This window comes from Echinops telfairi, unplaced genomic scaffold (genome assembly GCF_000313985.2).
Source record: "Echinops telfairi isolate 266 unplaced genomic scaffold, ASM31398v2 ScPeMD7_70;HRSCAF=299, whole genome shotgun sequence".
NCBI classification, from domain to species: domain Eukaryota; kingdom Metazoa; phylum Chordata; class Mammalia; order Afrosoricida; family Tenrecidae; genus Echinops; species Echinops telfairi.
In genome coordinates, this window is record NW_022103968.1 from 7,449,443 (window position 1) to 7,470,134 (window position 20,692).

The 20,692-nt window shown below is 50.1% G+C and overlaps 1 protein-coding gene across 1 annotated transcript in view; it reads right to left on the reverse strand.

Moving 5' to 3' along the window:
* Positions 1-11,602: 11,602 nt before the first annotated feature.
* Positions 11,603-20,692, reverse strand: part of ACADSB (acyl-CoA dehydrogenase short/branched chain) — a 52,981-nt gene continuing 43,891 nt past the window's right edge. The window contains exons 11-12 of the mRNA XM_045291392.1: positions 11,851-11,945; positions 11,603-11,695 (exon numbers count right to left, since the gene is read on the reverse strand). Coding sequence (XP_045147327.1) covers positions 11,603-11,695; positions 11,851-11,945 — 188 coding nt within the window. The remainder of the gene's footprint in view (positions 11,696-11,850; positions 11,946-20,692) is intronic.

The following is a 20,692-nucleotide window of genomic DNA, read 5'->3' on the forward strand; positions in this document are numbered from 1 at the left end:
CTCTACTTAAGCCCCCGGCTTTAGGTCCTCATTTTTCCCCTCCCTCCCCGCACCCCCCTCCCTCATGAGCCCTTGATAATTTATAAATTATTATTTTGTCATATCTTGTCCTGTCCAACGTCTCCCTTTGCCCACTTTTCAGTTGTCCGTCCCCCAGGGAGGGGGTCACATATAGTTCCTTGTAATCGGTTCCCTCTTTCCAACCCACTCTCCCTCTATCCTCCCAGTATCGCCACTCACACCACTGGTCCTGAAGGGATCATCCGCCCTGGATTCCCTGTATTTCCAGTTCCTATCTGTACCAGTGTACATCCTCTGGTCTAGCCAGACTTGCAAGGCTGAATTCGAGTCATGGTAGTGGGAGCGGGGAGGAAATATTTAGGAACTAGAGGAAAGTTGTATTTTTCATCATTGCTACATTGCACCCTGACTGGCTGGTCTCCTTCCCGAGACCCCTCTGCAAGGGGATCTCCAGTGGCCTACTAATGGGCTTTGGGTCTCCACTCCGCACTCCCCATCATTCACTATGGTAAGATTTTTTTGTTCTGATGATGCCTTATACCTGATCCCTTCGACACGTGTACCATTAAAGTCATCACGCGCCCCCCCCCCCCCCCCCCCCCCCATCCCCTGCTTGCCACAAGACCAGATGAATGGAATAGCGCCCAGCTGGAGAAAAGCATCATGCTTGGTGGAGTGGAGAGACAGCGGAAAGAGGAAGGCCCTTGAGGAGATGGGTGACGCCTGACTGCCGCCGTGGGCTCAGGAGCAGGACGACTGTGAGACGGTGCAGGACCTCGCAGTGTTTTGTTTTGCTGTGCGCAGGCTTACAGACGACTCGATGGCCCCTAACAACAACCACGAGTGAACGTGTTGATCAAAGATTCTATAGGTGAATCCTGATCAAAAGGGGGGAAATGATGCAGAATAGAATGTCAAACCACCATGGACCCAAGGCTTCCTAGAGCCTGGAAGCCGCGGTGCACCCCTGAAACTATTGCCCTGAATGATCTCTAAACTCTAAAGTACACGTATCTCCTGCAGTCACCATAAAGCTAAACAAATTTACTCAGTAACAGAACTATCTGCCTTGAACGCTGTGTTCTTTTAAGGACGAGCTGCTAGTGACTGGTAGACGGCAGTCATCTAAGATACAACGGGCCTCTCCCCATCAAGGCAGTGGAGACAATCAAAAGACACACGGGAACAATCAGTCCAGTGGACTTGGCTGCACAAACCTCAGTCTCCACAGTCCGGAGACCAGAAGAACGAACTGGTGCCCAGCCACCCCCACCACCTGCTCTGACAAGAGGCACGTGTGGACATCCTGGACGGAGTGGCTCATGGAGGACACCAGGTTTACTAGCCGGACAGAGACCGGCGGGGGCCCTCCAAGACCATGGCCTTTACCCTGCAGGCCTGGAACTGAACGCACCTCCGTGTCAGAGTCTTCTGTGCGTCACGATCCAAGGGCAGCATGTTCCCAAGGGCACAGGAAAGGAGAGGCAGGAACCGAACCCACGGAAGGTGGGTAGGCAGGGGTCTGTTGGGGGCTTGGCAGGCAACGGCTGAGTGGAATCACTGGAACGTGTGTACGGGTTGCTGAATGCAAATCTGTGAACTGCTCTGCCAACCTGCACTTAACTCACAATAAAAAGGCAAAAAAGGAACCAAAAAAGACCAGCTACAATAGGGTCAAGCTGACAAGAGCAATTCCAAAGGGGAGCTCAGAAGTGTCAGGGCAGCGAGTTTGTGTTTAATTTGTTAATGAGGAAGAACGAGCCAGAAAGGGGGCGTGAAAATGTTGCCCAATTGCAAGAATGCCATCCAGGGATGGCACTGGGACTCGGTGAACTAGTGTCTGCCCTGCTGTCAACATTCTCCACCACAATAAAAGTAAGTTATTTTAAAAAGCCATCCTGCTTATTAACAGGCCCTGCATAGGAAAGTTGGCATGGTTGGTCGAAGCTGGGAGAGACTCCTGCTTTCTGGGAGGGCGGTGGGGGAGGGACTTGGCTGTATGAAGACGCGCTTGCGCAAGGACACCATCTGGGACCATGAAGGACCACGTCGAAGGAGCCCAGCCCAACTGTGGGCCTGCAGCCACGCCCGGGGACAGCCATCTGCGTGCAAGCTCGCAGCCACCAGCTTGGTATCGAGAAACACACAGGACCATTCTTTGTATCTGCGTAGCGATGATCAGGCATTCGATGGCAACATCTCACGAAATGACCTGGTCCGGAATCGGCCTCCACAAGTCTGACCTCGGGGGAACCCCAAGTTGGGGCTGGGACTGGTGGCTTCAGACGGGGCTTCCGGGCGCCTTGTCCAGCCTTGTAGCCCTTGGTTTGCCCAATGGGTTCATTCTTCCGTCTGCTTGCCTGTGTCAACCCATTTTTAAAAAATTTTAATTCTTATTTATAGACTGACCTTAATAAACTCCGCTCAAGTACTGCAGGTTTGTCACTGCCACGGATGAAAACATTACTAATGGCAGGCCGGCTCACCGGGTGACGTTTGCCCTTTCCAGTCCTCCGCAGCTGACCGCGTGCAGACTCAGCTGTAGGAGGCGGGTCGATGAGGTCGGGGGTCAGCTGCCGCGCCATCAGTAACACCCTTTGCTGTCACTGCAGGCCGGCCAGCCATGCCCCCAGGTGGAACTGTCAGGGGCTGGGGCAGGGGCTGGTGCCTCAGAGGCCCCGTGGAACCCACAGCAGTGATCTTGGCCTGCTTATGTGAAAGAAAACAAAAGGAGGGGGACAGGAAATGCAGAGGGACCCCGGCATGGGCCAGGGATAGGACTGGGCCAGGAAGACACGGTGCGAAATCACCGGAGTGCCTTTCACCTAACCCCACTGATGACCTTGAACTTAACCAACTCCTGAAGAAGAATTCCAAGTCTGGTTCTTGGGGTCCCAGTCTGGGTTGACCCTCCTGGGGTCTATGCAAATGTGTCCGTTCTCCTTCCTTTGAACCCCAGAAGGAAGACTACGAATTGTCATGAACAGAGACTAATGATCCCAACCTCGGTTATGTTTATCCTGCGGCCGGCGGATGCATTTTTCTTAACTTCGAATATTTCATGGAGGAGGGGGTCACTCACAGGCAGACGTGCCCAGGACGGACTGGGCAGAAGTGATGTCGATTTTTTTACTGTGACATAAATAAAACTAAGGGAGGGCTCCTTAGAGGCCAGGATGGCAAGGCTTCATCTCACCCATTTGGGCATGTTGTCAGGGGAAGCCAGTCCCTGGAGAAGGACATCGTGTTTGGTCAAAAAGGAAGGGCCCACCAGGAGATGGATGGAGCCGGCGGCTGCAACAAGGGGCTCAGATCTAACCATTGTGAGGATGGTGCAGGACCGCGCAGTGTTTGCGTCTGCCATGCATGGGGCCACCGAACCCACTCGGAGGCACCTGACAACAGGTGAGGTAGGGGGGCCCAGGACCCATGAAAGTCCGAATGTGGCCTAGGTCCAGGTTCCTTTGTCACTGTTAGGCACCACTGCCTTGTCCTTCCAAGTGAAAGCCCGCGTAGAGGCCACTGTCTCAATCCTTCTCGTTGAAGGCCTTCCTCCTTTACCTTGGCCCTCTGCCTTACCAAGCATGATGTCCTTCTCCAGGGACTGGCCCTCCTTGATCACGTGTGCAAAGTATGTGAGACAGTGTGTCGTCAGCCTCGGTTCTAGGGAGCATTCTGGCTGCCCTTCTGCCTAGGTGGCTTTAAACAACCGGAGGATCCTCTCCCCAGATGAGCAATGTATAATTTCATTTGCAGGCACACCCTGGCTTTGTAGTTTCTCTTGTTAACCAAGATGACGGACATCCTAAAGATGCTGCCTTGGCAGGGTAGAAAAACACCGGGCCAGATTGTAAATCAATGCCGGCCCCTTGGCGGCACCAGCAGACATTTTTGCCTTAAATCCTGGGTACATTTTTTAACCCACCAAGTCCCCCTCCCCCCCCGCCCCCCCCAACTGGCTAAGAAATAGGCTGTGGGCTACTCTTTGTTGATGCAAGACTCACCTGCTTGAAATATACACCTTGATTCCAAGCACTTAAAACAACGTGGGCGATGATGCCGCCGAATCTCTCGAGTATCATGTATGCTTATTGCAGGAAGGGTCAGCCGTTTTGGGTGACACCCGCTGGCCATCAGCGGCAGAGCCGCTGGCCTGCAGCACCCACAGCTTCACAGAGCGCAGGGCCACTTGGCGTGAGGCATGTCCGCCCTCCACTTGCCGCCCCGCCCCACCCCATCCAGCACGGGCAGTAAATCACGGGGCGTCCCCATGAACGTCTTAAGTTGTTGCAGGACGGTAATTTTGACAGCCAAATAAGCCACCACACTGCATATGCTACGGCGTGACATGTCATTTTAACTTCATTCCGGAGCGCCACTTTGGAGACATTGTTACCTGCGGGAGCAAGCAATAAAACAAGGATGTCCGGGAATGTGTCACACAGAGAGCCTCCCTAAATTACGCCGGGAGGCGCAGATTAATCCATTTAATATATTCTGGGCCTGAGTGAGGTGCCTACACCAGAACCGTGGCTCCTTCAGCAATATCATTCATGGCAATGAACTACAGCCGCACTGACAGCCTGGAAAAATGCCCCCACTTTTCAAACTGTACAAATGGTGGTTGGACACAGTAACTCAAAAATGGACACTTCATTTCAAGTTTAGAGCTAGTGGCCCAGCCACAAACTATTACTCCATCTTCTTTATTTGTGGGCCAGGGTTTTGTACTCTTTAAGAATCAAATAAATACTGGTGTAATGGTTAGCAACTGCCAGTTCAACGAAAAATACTGCTAAATTCACCAATAAGTCTTTTTTCCACACACACAAATTTATGCTCCGAGAACAGAGCCCATTCGCGCCGCAGGCCTGGGTAGTTTTCTAATGTAGAGGAGACTGGCTTTAGTGATAAGGGTTTAAACCTGAAGTCCTTTTTCCTTTCTTCTGGCCCATACATCTAGCGCCGGGAACGGAGGGAGGCAAAGGCTGGATTTGTGTAAGTGGAGGGGCCACGAAGCAGGGCCACTCGCTGCCGGGCTGTGGGAGCCATGCTGGGCTCCTTCCTGCATCTGCTTGTCTCTGGAATGTTCATGGATGCCCGGGTCTGCCATTGGTCCAGGCTGGGCGCTCCCTGTTTACCCACAGCGGCCCGAACCGTAGCCACCGTGGACCCACTGTTGGTGTTGTCGCTGTCGATGAGGGGTCTCCCACTCGCAGAGTGCTTGTATTTTTTAATTTAAAACCCCTCCAAGCAGCTCTATTGTGATATAGTTCATCTACCACACAATTCACCCATTTGAAGTGTGCAGTTCACTGATTTTTAGCCTATACACAGTGACATGTGACTGTCATCGTAATCAATTTTTATCACCGAGAAAGAAATCCCATTCCATTAGCGCGCACGCGCGCACACACACACACACACGCACACACACACACACTCAGTGCCACTAAAGGAAAATGTTTTTCTGATTATTCATAACCCTTGGCAAAATAAACAAGAGTTTCTTACTGATATCAAGGATTCAGCCCGTCTTAGATTAGGGTGCTGACTCCGAGGGCAAGGGGGAGGCTCTGGTCCCTCTTTGCCTTTTGCTCCTGCCTCCCCGAGATGACACACATGCAGACCAGGGCTCCAGCAGCCACCTTGGGACTCTGAGGACAGCCTGAGGCTAGAAGTCCGAGCTAAGAGCCACCTGTGGAAGGACCGGCTGCCAGTGTGACAAGTGCCTAAACGAAGAGTGAAAACACACCAAGAAGTAAATGGGCAACCGACCTATCTAAGTAAATGAGCACTTCTTCCTGTCAATATTCCATATGCAATATTGAAATACTGGCTAGTCAACTTGTTGAAATTAAATTATATTATCAAATATTTTTATTTAAAAATATCTTTATTTAAATCGCTTCCTTAGTTAAATAAAAACGTGAACATCAATTTAAAGCTCAGGTCCCAGATTTTTCTCGGGGTGGGATATAAGTATGCCCACGCGACTGGAGACATATGTATAATAAGTTTAAAAAAAGTTTCTCTGAAATTCAAACTTACTTGACCATCTTGCATGTTAGCAACTGGCAATCCTGGTTGACAACTGGTCTCTGTGTCTGTAGAGTTATCACACGAGCTCTGAGCAGTTCACATTTGGGCTAATTTCACATTAGAGAAAAGAAGCTTCTAATTTATATAAGCCAGATTAAATAATCCCAAGCCTCTACCACCATCAGTCAAATGAGATTCCTTATGGATAAAGTCTTCCCTAACGGATCAGGAAGGAGCCCCGGTGGATCAGGGGTGGCACACATGGCTACCAACCGAAAGGCCAGCGGTCCGAGACGTGGCAGTCGGCCTCTGTAAAACCGGTCTTGGCACACTGAGGGAGGGCTGTGGATGAGCTGAAACAAGATGTGTAGGAATTGTTGCATGCAAAACAGATGATCCGCTCTGTACACCATCACCCAATTCATAGAACCGAGTTAAAAAACGGAAGTGTTTTACAGCCTTGGAAAGGCTATGGACAGTGACCTCAGTAGGGGAGCCCTGGAGGTGCAGCTCACACAGGTGACAGCAACCTCACTATAAAACGTGTGCACCGTGTGTGGTTCTTGCTCAATGTCTCTCCTTGATCTCTAGGTTCTAGTACTGTACAGAACTCACAGGCAAAAGTCAGATTCCAGGGTTTATTTGTCTCTGAACAACTTGGCTAGCAACTGTTGAATGGAAACCTAAATTCTCACCAAAAGCACAATTTAAACAAACAAACAAACAGAGTTTATTAAGGATGCGAACATTGTGATGCTTGTGAGAAATGCTCAGGGTTATTTATCAGGACTTGTCACTAAGTCCTGTGGAATCTGCTAATAAATGCCCAAAGGGCATACCATTCTGCCATAAGCTTCAACCCCAAAGCATGCAGCTTAGCAATGCGGGTCAGCAAGTTAAGTGCTCAGAGCCACCCCACTTCAGTCAGGCTCAGTCCTAAAGCACTCCACGCCACTTCCGTGGTTCAGCAAGCCCAACTTCCCAATTCAGTGCCCAGAGGCACCCCACTCCACAAGGCAGCCTGCTGCACAAAAGCACTCAGCTTTCCTTGCTCTGTGGGTTGGGAACTCTACCACGCTGTCTCGTGCTCTGGCTCCTGGTTCTGCCACTGCTCCACTGATGGTATAGCTGCCTTCCGGATCCAGGAGGTTCACTGTGCAGGGACCTTAGGTCCAGAGAACACACTCTTCTCCTGGCTCTTTCTGGTCATGAGATCCTTCCTCCGGGTCCTCAGACGGCTATTTTATACACAGCAGGATGCCACTCCGGGAATCCTGTTCACATTGTTCACAGGTGCGTCCAGTCAGTATCTTCCCCCACTTTCTTACCAGACCCGAGCAGGGAAAGATGCTATGGTGGGAGTTGGAGACATTGGCTAGAAAAAGCCACATAAAATAATTCACTGCCCTTGCCTAGAGTTTTCAGCAGAAATGTATCATTTATCATTTTAAAAAATAAAAAATCCACATCATTAGTTATAACAACAAAAAATCTTTCATAAGCCTAGAATACATGTATCAATATCCGAACAAGACTAGCTAGTTTATAGATATATAATTTTATTTGGGGCTCCTACAGCTCTTGTAACAATCCATACATCAATTGTATCAAGCACATTAGTATATATGTTGCCTTCATCATTTTCAAAATATTTTCTTTCTGTTTGAACCTTTCGTATCAACTTCTCTTTTTTTCCCTCCCTCACCTTCATGGACCCCTGATAAATTATAAAGTATTATTATTTCCTATTTTACACCGCCTGCTGTCTCCCTTCAAGTCCACGTTACTGTTGTTCGTTCCCCTGGGGAGGGGGACGAATTATACATCATTGTAGTCAGTTCCCTGTTTTCCCCCCACCCTCATGGTATTGCTACTCCCATACTCGCTAGGCTTTGCCCTTGCTAGTTGACTTTCTGAATCTTCTACTGAGCTCTGGTCCAAGCCGTCGCTGCGACCCAATCAAAATGAGGCTGAACTCACGAGGCTTCAGCTGCACGTGCCCTCAGCACCCACTGCTGTGTCCGTGCCGCCGTGGTGGTGTGCGTGCGTGTGGTGGCTTATGTTGTCAACTGTTCTGGTGTGTTAGGTGTGACATTATGGCGATGAGGGTTGGTGAGTTTGCTTCAAACATTTTTTCTTATAATGAGGTAGTCCTTAAAGGCAACAACGGAGAACCGTTTTTAAAGGCTTCCACTCATTTTATGAATAATGTTATGATTCAGCAACTCAATGTAGAAAGATTTTACCAAAATAATATTATTGCTGGTATTCATTTCATCTAAGAAATGTTACATTCAATCCATTTAAAGTTATATTTACCACATTTATTTTGATGAAAACTGATAATGAAATTTGCCAACGGAGCCCTGATGGTGTAGTGGGTTACTCACTGGTTTGGCTGTTAACTGCAAGGTCAGCAGTTCGAAACCACCGGCTGCTCTGCGGGAGAAAGAGGAGGCTTTGTGCTCCGGTGCGGAGGAGCGACAGTCTCAGAACCCCACAGGGGCAGTTCTACTCTGTCCCAAAGGGCTGCTAAGAGCCAGCCTCCACGTGATGGCAGCGAGTGAGGGTGAGGGCTGGGCCAGAAGAGACCCACGGAAGGAGGTGGGGTGGCACCAGGAATGCCATCCACCCTCGTGATGCTGCTGCTCATGGGACAGTGCGACTCTTCCGTGGAGCAGCACATCTCAACCTGTGGGTCGCCAACCCTTCGGGGGTCGAACAACCCTTCCACAGATGTCGCCCAAGACCATCGGGAAACACATAAATATTCCACAATATAGAATTACGGATTGTTTTGCGATCGATCACTGTGCTTTAATTATGTTCAATTTGTAACAATGAAAATACATACTGCCTATCAGATATTTACATGACGATTCATAGCAGTAGCAAAATGACCGTGATGAAGTAGCAACGAAGGAAAACACAGATATTTCCCATTAAAACAAACAAGAAAAGTGGCCCGTCGGTGCATGTCAAAGCAGAACCTTTATGAGACCCTGAAAGACAAGGCAGCTGCTGGGGCTCTGCCTCTCAGGGTCTCACTCTGTCTCCTCCTACTTTGGGGGTGGGGGTGGGGGTGGGATTGGGGATCAATGGCAGCGGAGGAGCTGGTACCACAGCCCAGGCTTCCTGGTCCCAGGCTGTGCCCTCCCCCCCATCCTGTCCCTAGACTGCTTCTGCCCGAGCACCTCGCTTCTCACAATCCAGGCTCCTGCCCCCGCAGGCCCTGGGAGACGGTCAGTTCTGGGTCCTTCTGCACTGACCCTGAGGACAGTCTGGGACCCACAAATGGCAATGGCGTGGACCTGGCTGACCGCCCTCCCCACCCTGGCCTCAACTCCAAGTCTACTTCCAGTTTTAATCTTTAGACACTTAGACCAATATTTAAGTCTGACGGCTACGGAATCTGGAGAGAGAGATTTTTAAGCCTGTGAGGCTTCTCTCTCTCAGAAGAATATGTTTTATATAGTTAACACAGCCCATTTTGAAAAATAAAATCAGTAATAATATATGATATCCCATTAAAACTCCCATAAATGTGGCTCTTTTCCCCTCCTCCCATTCTCTCTCCTTCCTTCTATCCTTCCCCCCTCCCTGTTCCCAAACTGTCCCTGCCCTCCTCAAAGTCTTATCTTTTGGTGTAAAAGCCATGTTTCTTTTTTTCTTTAGCCACAGTGTCAAACAATATTTATCTTTCTAAGACTGACTCCGTTTTCAAAGCATAGTGCTCTCTAGCTTTGTCCATGTCTTGCGGTGTTGAAGAGGGTTGCCACTGTTTTTTATGGATGCCTACTATTTTATAGCGTGAATATGTCAGAGTTTGTGCATCCATGCCTCTACAGGTTGGCCTGGCTCCCTTGCACTATCATTCCCAGGTGACCCAGGAGGAAGAAGACCCACGCCAGGGAGAGGCAGGGGCCTGGGGAAGTGTGTTGATTTTCAATGAGGCCCTGAGGCAGGGCAAGGTGTTTAGAAGCAGAAACCAGGAACTGGTGATCCAGGTTGGAGAGAGAGAGAGGCAGCATCTAGCTGAGTGGACAGGTGCGCCCAGGTGGCCAGTTGGCAAAAGGGCTCAAATGCCTTTGGTGATGCTCAGTGGTGACAGAGATAGGAGCGAGGGTGGCCCCAGACAAGATTCTAGTGGCACCGTGGGCTAGGTGTTGGGCTGCCCACTGCAAGGTCAGTGTTTCAAATCCACCGGGAGAAAGATGTGGCTGCCTGCCCCCGTAATGATGTAGCGTCTCAGAAACCCTATAGAGTCAGTCTACCCTGTCCGATGGAATTGACTCCATGCAAGGGGTTTGGGAGACTCCGCACAGTCCCTACTCTCCTCCTCTTGAGAAGAAGGTCAGGACCAGGGCACCTTCTGGCCCCCACAGGGTGGACAGAACACTGGAACCAGGAGACAAGCCTCCCCGGGCAGGAGAGATGGTTGGCTGGCCATGGTGTGCCTTGCCCCACCCCCACCCCCGATAGTTCCAGGTCCCCCGCCATGGCCAGCCCCTGCCTGCTCTGCAGAACTTCTGCACCTGAACCTCGAGTCAGAGCCCAGCTTCCTCAGCTCAAAACACCCCAAGCAGCAGATGTTCACTGAGACATCCTACTCAGACCCTCAGGCATTTGGGGGACTTCTAGAAGGTTCCTCAGCACACTGTAGTCCACACACCATCTAATTGATAGAGGGGAAAGGCCTTGCCGGAGACCCCACCCCATAGGCTGGTGGCCACAGCTCTGCCAGAGCCCGCTCCCCGGGGCCCCGGGCTCACTGGCGTCAGCAGCGACACACTCCCTGTCCTATGAGGGCCGGGCACACCCGCTTACTGCTCACTGTTTGCGGCATCCCGGCAGTCATCAGACCCAAGGCCTGGGCGCCATGCTGGGCCGTGCCACTCTGTGGGAATGAGGTGGGGCTCCGGGAGCCAGCTGACCTTCGGGGGCAGCCCCCGGGATGGCCACCGCGCACAAGGAGGGATTCACTTCCAGCCTTGTCTCTCTTTTCTTTCTCCAGGGATTCTGGCCAGAAGCCAAGACGGAAGCCTGCGGCAGGGCAAGGGGTCAAGGGGGATTACTTATCCCAGTAAAGGGTGAAGCTGCCAGGGCTGAGCCGACTTGGGGTGCAGTCTCTTACCTTCGTCAGTGCAGCAGAGCCTGTGGAGCCCAGTGAGGCTGGGGTCAGGGATGCTGGGAAAGGCTCCCTGGAGAGACAGCCTTTGACCTGGGCATTGGGGGACCTCAAGGACTGGTGGGTGGGCCCCTGATGGATGGCGAAGGCGTAGAAGACACACAGCCCACAGCCTGCTCATTGGAGACACCATGCATTCACGCTCTACCCGGGTTCCCTCACCCCCGAGCTCACCGACGAGAAGATGCGCCGCTTCTGACTCACAGTGACCCTATAGGACAGGGTAGAACTGCCCCTGTGGGTTTCAGAGACGGTAACGCTTTCAGGGAGCAGAGAGCCTCATTCTCTGGCGGCCATTGGCTCTGGTGGATCCAAACTGACCTAGCGGTTAGCAGCCCAACTGGGAAGACTCTACACCATCAGGGCTCCCGCATAGATGCAGCTCCCCGGCCCGGCCCAGCGCCTGGCGGGGGCATTACCCTCCGGGGTCAGCTGCAATTCCACCTTGAGGCATAATGAGGATCGCACAAGACAGATGGCAGCGGCTGCGGGCGCCTATGCTAATTCCCCAGCCAGTGGACCAGGAAATGAGCGGCCATTTGCGCTCCATCAAGACACTGCGATGCGGCCTGCTGAGCTGATTCTCCCCTCTTGCGCACTGTCCCTCTGTCGGGCGTTAGAGCAGGCGGCTGGCAGATCTGCTTCCCCGAGCCCTCTGATGGTTGGGGTCCCAGCACCTCCCTTTGGTTCAGCCCTGTTGGGAATGGGGGCGAGGACGGCATCACCGGGGTAGGGGTGGGGCTGTGAGGCTGTGGGAACAGAGCGTCTCTGGACTCCTGGGATGGCAGTGAGGGCGCGATGCTGCCTGGTTTCAGATACTGTGCCCTGTCTGGGGCCATGCCCGGCTGCCTCTTTGGCTGCTATCAGCTCCGTTTTATGCAAACTTTGTCGCCTCTGACCCTGGGACCTGACACAGCTTTGGACCCTGGAAGAGGGAGCTTGGGGGGTGACTCCCATGTGTGTGTGTGTGTGTGTGTGTGTGTGTGTGTGTGTATGTGCTTGTGTGCATGCTCTGTGGGCACAATCATGTGCTTGTATCTGCACATCCACACACGCATCCATACACAGGAGCTGTCTGTCAGCGATGGTGCTGTAATTCCCTGAGAAGCTCATCTGTACTATGTCCTGGGGGACCCAGCAAGGCACCTGGGCTACGCCAGGCCCTTGTCCTGAAGTGGGAAGCAAGTCCCCTTTGAAGGGGTCTGTTTACACAGTCATGGCTCCCCGCCATGTTTTCCAAATCCAGGAAGGTGGCTGGATTTGGAATCTGTCTTAAAATTATGAACACACATATTCTATTTTATTTTTTAAGTCTGGTCTGTAGTTGTACTTAGATAAGGAACAATAATCAGCCCAGGCAATGAAGGAATTACGTTTAGATGTGGGGCGGGTATGCTGTTGAGTAGAAAACTATGCCTGCTCACCCGAAGGCCATTCTTCGTGGCTGGTTTTCACCGCCTGGTCGGAGAGAGGGCCCTTTTGGCAACATTATCCAAAGGCTCCGTGCCTTTTCCCAAGGCCGCAGCTTAATTCATGGCCACATCAGCCATTCTCTTCTGAGTGTCACCCCCGTCACCACCTTCCCCCTTTCTTTCCTTCAAACCTCCAGTGCCAGACTCTCATTTGTCAGTGGCTTTGCATGGAATGCAAATGGTGCTCCAGCAACATTGCCGAGACTCAGATGACCTGCCAATGGGACACAACTTCACTTTGCAGTTGATTTACCCGGAGTTTGCATTGTTTTGTTGGAAGGCCCAACAATTAGTGGCAGACAAGAAGACAGTAATAGAGTGAGCCAAGGTAGACACTGGAGTGTGGCCACGGGGACCTTTTGCATGGGCAGTTCTTGTGTACACTGCCAGCTCTGTCAGGGACACACGGTTAGGAGGGCTCTGGCTCCAGTAGAAGGCCGATGGCGATAGGACGAGCCCAGTGGGTCCCACGCGTGTGGTGGTTCTCTCCGTAGGTAACCAGACTCTCCTCTCTGTAACAAGACACAGTGGAGGCCATGTCCTTTATCCTCGTCCTAGGAGGGGACACGGGCCTCTGAAAGAGCCCTGTCAAGTCTACATCGGGAGCTCTTAGCCAGAATAACTTCAGTCCCAATTGTGACCTCCTTCAATTGAGTTCTGTCTGGCAAATTTCTCATCCCTCAGTCAGGGTCTAGGATTCAGTCTAAGACGAACCCCCTGCCCCCAATTTCCCTAGCACTCTAGGAGGGGATGAAAAATACTTTGGGAAACCCATTTCATTGAACATCATGGTATCAAGCAATAAAAGTAATGAATAAAATGTGAGCGATCGCTATTGCCAGGTATCATGGTAAACACTTCACAAATCTGACCTCACTAAAAGGAAACAGAAGAATGACCTAGGAAGCAAAGCTATGGATAGAGGTATAAGCATTGGGGTGTCCGTATGTAAATACATTAATCCATATAAATAGAGGTATTGGCCTATGTGCATATATTTATATGGCAATACACAGAGGTAGTGGACGAACTTTGGGCCTCTGCTCATACCCTCCCTCAATACAAGAACACTTTGTTCTAACAAATTGGTAATCTGAGATGCTCACCCTCCTGACACAACTGCTGAAGACAAAAATGGGTGCTTAAGCAAATGTGGTAAAGAAATCAGATGGTGCCCGGCTATTAAAAGATAGAGCGTCTGGGGTCTTAAAGTGAAACAAGTGGCCATCCAACAGAGAAACAAAAAGCACACATGAAAGAAGCACGCCAGCCTGTGCAATCATGAGGTGTCATAGGGACCAAGTATCAGGCATAGGAAGACCCTTATAATCAAACAAATAAAGCCATATGGTTAAGAATGAGGGAGATCAGAGCAGAGACCCAAAGCCCACCTGTAGACAATGGAACATGCCCCACAGAGGGGTCACATGGAAGGGATGAGTCAACAAGGGTGCAGTAAAACACCGATGAAACACACAATATTCCTCTGGTTCCTTGAGGTTTCCTCATCCCCCACCACCATGACCCCAGTAATGCCTCTCATTTCAAACTAGTCCGGAGCATGTACACAGCTGGAGTAGATAAGAGCTCACAAAACATGCAACCCAGGAGCAGGTATGGGAAGAGAGGAGGGTGAAGGGGGTAGGGTGTGGGGAGGAGGGGAAGAAGGGGGAACCAATCACAATGACCAACACACAACCACACCACCCCCTCCAGGGGAAAGAACAACAGAAACCATGGGGGAAGGGAGACATTGGTCCGTGTGAGATATGAAAAAAGTAATAATTTATTATCTATCAAGGGGTCACGAGGGTGTGGGGGAGGGAGGGAAGGAAAAAGAGGAGCTGATCCCAAGGGCTCAATAGAAAGTAACTGTCTAGAAAAGAATGATGGCAACAGATGTATAAATATGCCCGATACAATTAATGTATGGGTTGTCATAAACATCATAAGAGCCCTCAGTAAAAGAAAAATAATGATCAGTAGTTGTTCAGATAAGAAAAAAGTCAAGTGAATCAGCAAATTATATATGCTTACTTACGCATTTCATTGTAACTTAAATAAACATTCATTTTCTAAAACTAAATACCTGACCTTACTTAATGCTCATGGCATTTTTAGGGTTCCCCGCTTTGCATTGGAGAGAATAAAGACCTAGGAGGATCAGAATCGTTCTCCCACACAGAGAGAAGCGCACATGGTGAGCTCAGATTTGGACCCGGACGGACGGTCTAACACTAGATCTCGTACTTGTAACTGAGAGCCCCCTTGGCTGCTAATTTGATGATTCTCTCTCAGAGCAAACTCCCTGCTATCACATCGATTCTGAGTATTGGCGACCCTCTGGCCAGGGCAGAACTCCCCTGTGGGTTTCTGAGATGGTAACTCTTTACGGAGTAGAAAGCCTCATGATTTTCCCAAGGAGTGGCTGGTGGTTTTGAACTGCTGACCTTGTGGTTAGCAGTCCAGTGTGTAACCACTACTCCACTAGGCCTCCCAACCATTCCCTGTGGCTTTGAATGACGGCGAGGAGCAGAATTCAGACGTTTGAAGAGTTGCATAGCCAGGATCACCTAGCCACCCCCCGACACTTACTACGGATGAAAGAGAAGGCCAAACAAGGGGTCCAATACCGCCTCCCAAATCACTCCTGTGGCCTACCTTTGAGTCAATTCCGACACCTCGTGACCTTGTGGGACAGACGGAACTGCCCCATGGGGTTCCCAAGGCTGTAAGCCACGTCTGTGTCCTGTGCAACGATTGGTGGGTTCCCCCCACTGACTTACAGTTAGCAGCTAAGTGCTCAACCAAGGCGCCACCAGGGCGCCGTCCCAAACCGATAGCAAAATGCAGTTAGTATGGGATCTCCTAAGCCCTTACCAAATGTACTTTCTGTGGCCTCATAAAACCCATTTAGAACATTCTATGCAGAAGTCAAGAAACTGGTTTTTAAGAAAGGTCACCCCAGAAAGGCAGCTCAAAGATGCCCTTCATTCCTTGAACTGAAGCGAACACTCCGTTGACCAGGCTCCATGCACTCCACTCCCCTCCCCCCACCTCAGAGCTCCTTTATGGCCACTGGAAAGTCACTTTTGGGGGGGCTCATTATCCCTCCAGAGCTGGTGCTGCTCATTTGCATATGAAAGAGGAAGTCCACAAAAGCCCTTTCTTATTTCCTAACACAGGGGTTCAAATCAGGGGCCATTATCACCCTATAGAAAGACCCGAATGGCATATGGATCATTCTGGGGAAGAGGTGAGCGCCTTTTAAGAGAATTGTTTTAGTTTGTGCAGGAAATTAATCAGAGGGACGGGCTTTGTGGAGCGGGGAGCAAATCTAATCTGTCCTTTGTTCAAATTTGCCTTGCTCCAATTCTTAGCAATTGTAGACAACATGCTCTTTTGTTCGAGAGACACTTGTTACATGCATAATTAGAGACTGCCATGGCTGTGTTTAAAGAAAAACTGTTTTCCAATGTAATGTGTGATCTTGATAACAGTATTTTCATCAAAGGTAGCAATTACATTCATTAAGCTGGGACTGGCGTGGCGGCAAGGAAATTAAGTGGAAAGTGAATAAAAAGCTCCCCTCCCCCCTTTTTTTAGCTTCTTTTTTTTTTATCTCCTTCGCTTTACAAGTTGGATTGCACCATGGTGAGCTGCTCCCGGGGATACATAGTGGGTATAAAAAAAACTCCTCCTTAACCTTTCTGAATAATGACCCTGCAGATATCCTCGGATGGCAACTAGAGATGCACTTTTCAAATGAAAGGGCTTTATTCTGCCTTAATTTCCTATGCCCGTTTAAGACGAGCTCAACGTAACACTCGGGTCTTTAAAGGCTGCAGGGCTCTTTAGGGTTAATCCACGGTTCTTTTCACACACAAAGTGATAGTTGTGTGCTCTCGAACACACACACACAACCAGACATTAATCAACCAGTTTAGGAGAGAGACAAAGCCAGTTGCTTATTTTTAATTACCCCTTTATTTATTTAGGCTTCTTCAGAATTTAACTCTGAGGATGGTATCAGTGAAACCCACACGTGGAAAAAGAGTCCAGGAAGGAAAAAAAAAAAAGCCCCGTAGGTTTTTAAACCTCAGTGCATCACTGTGAGAAAACGTCCTAGTAAAGGGTGTGTGTGCGATTCTGACTCACAGCGACCGGGACACAGAGCAGAGCTGTCCCAGACAGTATTCCAGACCACAGTCCTTCTGGGAGCAGGTTGCCAGACCTCTCCTCGGCTCTGCCCCCAAACCAGCCAAACCCCATTGCCATTGAGGGGACCGTGACTCATTGTTCATTGCAAACCCATCTAGGCTTTCTGAGGCCGTAAATCTTTTTATTTTTAGGAAGGTTATTACTTGTAGAATTAGTTGTTTTGGTTTTTTCCCCCCCAAAAAAACCATTTTATTAGGAGCTAAAACAGATATCACATGGTTCCATAGGATGATCGTATCAAGCAGTCTTAGACAATTGCTACCACAATCAGCTTCAAAACATTCTCTTCCTTCTTTAACTCCTTGACATCAGCTCTCTTTTGCTGCCCCCCTCCCCTTCCCCTCCACCCCACTATACCTGCCAGGAACCCTTATTCAGCTTGCTGCCTCTATGGCAGCGGTGCTCAACCTGTGGGTCACGACCCCTTTGACAAGGGTCGCCTAAGACTATCAGAAAACACATATTTCCAATGGTCTCAGGAACTGAGACACCGCTCCTCTATCCGGCTCTAGGCAGGTCCACCCACTTGCAGATACGCCCACCTACGAGTACCCGCATGAAGACTGCTTCCCATGCTACACCATGGTCCAAGACAAAACTTCACTTATTTGTCATTAGCAATAAATAGTCCACAATATTGAAATACATATTATTTTTGTGACGAATCACTAAGCTTTCATTATGTTCAATTCGGTAACCATGAAAATACATCCTGCCGATCAGATATTTACATTATGATTCATCATAGCAGCAAAATGATAGTGATGAAGCAGCAAGGAAAATAATGTTATGGTTGGGGGTCACCACCACGAGGCACTGCATGAAGGGTCGCGGCCTCAGGAAGCCTGAGAAGCACTGCTCTGGGGTCATCAAACCTGGGTCTCCTGAGGCCATCTTTAAGGGAGCAGACATCTTTCATCATCCAAACCCAAAATCAACTGCCAGAGAGCCACTTCTGACCCACAGCAACCCTCCAGGACACAAATGCACTGCTTCCGAGAGTTTCCGAGGCTGATGTCTACAGGAGGAGGCAGCCTTGTTTCTCCAGCTGGTGGGTTTGAGCGGTTAGCCTCCCAATGCACAGCCCACTACACGTCTTGAGTCTAGCTTAGCTATCTAAGCCCATGACTGTCACGTTGACTCCAAAGTACACAACCACCAAGGACGCTATAGAAGTGCCCCGTAGGGTTGGCTGCAAACGTGATGACAAGTAGCTCTGGTGGGGTGGAGGGCTGAGGGTTGGGCTGTTAACCCAACAGTTGGCAGTTCAACCCCACCAACTGCTCCTGAGGAGAAAGATGAGGCTGTCTGCTTGCTTTGTCCGCGTGTTACCATCTGGAAACCCTGTAGAGCGGTTACACTCTGCCCTGCAGGGTCGCTGAGTCAGAATGGAAGAGTTGACAGTGGGGTTTGTCTGTTTTAGGGGAGGTTGTTCATCTTTATGAAGGCAGAGTTCCAGGTTTTTCTCCTGGGAAGGAGCTGGTGAGTTAGAACTGCCAAGCTACCAAGCGCTTAACCAGTGTGCCACCAGGGGTTACATAGCTTATCTAACTATCTACTGCGCGTGCTATGTGTGTGTGTTTGTATATATGTACATGTATTGTATATGTATATATGTATGTATATACATATACATGTGTATACACACACACACACATATATATATATGAATGCTCCTAAGAAGGGGGATGATGTGAGACTTTGTCTTACATACTTTAGACAAATTATCCGGAGGGACCAGTCCCTGAGAAGGACATCGTGCCGCAAAGAGGCTCAGCAAAAAAGAGGAAGATCCTCAATCAGATGGCTCAACGCTGTGGCTGCAGCAGGGAGCTCCAGCACAGCCACGATGGTGAAAACAGACCGGCCACATCAGGACATGGTGAGTCAGCATCAATGCCATGGCTAATGACAACTCACACCAAGTGGGCTTCCAAAAGTTGGTGGGGAGATTCCGTTATCTTTTAATTCCATTCTTTCCATGTACCTTTTGAAGCTCCCATGGCAACTCTACCTGTGCTCCATGGGGCTTCAACTGCTGAGTCTTGTGGCCATGAACCGCCAGGCCATTCTCTGGGTAGTCCCAAATCTTTATCCTTTCAGCTCCTAGCTACGCGCCTCATTGTCGGCACCTCTGGGCGTGTGCGTGTGTGTGTGTGTGTGTGTGTGTGTGCCCTCAAGCAAATGACAAGTCCTGCTTTCGAGATGTCCTTGCAGTGCCTCAAAGGGCTCAATGACTCCAGTTTCATTCAACGCAGCGCAGTGACAGCCAGGCATTCCTGGACAGGAGCATATGGGGACACGCCACCTCCGATCAGCACGCTCGTGTCTGCCAACGTCTGACCTGAAAAGCTGTGAGACAATGAGACCCGCCCTCGAAAATCAATTGGTAGGGATGCGTTTCTTGTGATTGGACATGCACAAGCTCTGCAGCAAGAATCATTATCTGCAGATTGATTGACCCAAATGGCATGCGGATCAGCTGGAGGGGGACGCCAAATGCTTGCCCAGGCACTGAATTTTCTACCGGCAGCACAGCTGGCAGGAGCCATGGCCTGGAGGGCAGGCCCCTCACCAAGTGCACTGGCCATTTTACCCTTGGCTAAGAGGAGAGGCTCTCATTTAAGAAAAGGGGGTTTTAGAACAGTTGGGTTGATTTCGTGAACCAAGAATACTACACTAACTAGTTCCCTAGCGAGGGAGAAAGATGAGGCTTTCTCCCACCATAGTTACAGTCTCAGAAACTCAAAGGGGGCAGTCCTACCCTGGCCTATAGGTCGCTATGAGTTGGCATTGACTCATGGCAGTGGGTTTCAGGGCTACTGCAAAAAAAAAGTACACTCGGGCCACTTCCTGAAGGTGCTAGGGACTTCCAGAGGAAGAAGCACAACTAGAGTGCTTAGAAACAAGAAGGGCCACACCTTTGGCATGCTGACCTCCACGTGTCCTTGGGAACAAGTGGTGGCTGGAGAAGGGGGGAGCCGAGGGTCGGTGAGAATGAAGCACACCTGAGCTGGGCAGCGCCGGCTCGGCAGACCTGGATTCTAGCACCCACCATCAGGCTGCCCAAGAGCAGTCAGCACTGCACGGTGTGTATGCCAGGTCTCTGGGTGAAGCCCAATTGATGGCACCTAGCAGTGTGAGTCTGACTTCAGCACAGAAACCTGGCATCAAGCTCTGTCCACCCAGCTTTTGGTAGCCCCAGGCATTCTTGGAGGAGCCCTGGCAACAGAAATGGATTCGGAGTTGGGCTGCTAATGGCCCAAAGTCAGTAGTTCCAACCCACCAGTTGCTCCCTGGAAGAAAGATGAGGCTGCCCGCTCTGTAAAGATGTACAGTCTCGGAAGCCCACAGGGCAGTTCCACTCTGTCCTAGAAGGTCGCTGCGAATTGGAATTCACTCAATGGCAATGCTTGTTGCTGTGGCGCGCCTGTCCTCATTCACAAGGCCAGCTTCCTTCCGTGTCTAGGTCTCTTCTCTTTTGTAAGGCACCTGTGTTAGTCTGAGTACTTTAGAGAAACAAATCCACAGAAACTCACGTGTAAGAGAGTTTTATATCAAGGTTAAGTGTGCTTCCAGAAATCATCCCAACCCAGTGCTGCACAAGCCCACAAGTCCAACATTAACCCATTAACTCATATGTCGAACACCAATCCACAAAGTCCTCCTCCATCTTACAAAACAGATGCAATGATGCCGACTGCAGGAGGAACGCCAAGTCAGTGAATGTGTAAGCATCTCAGCACTG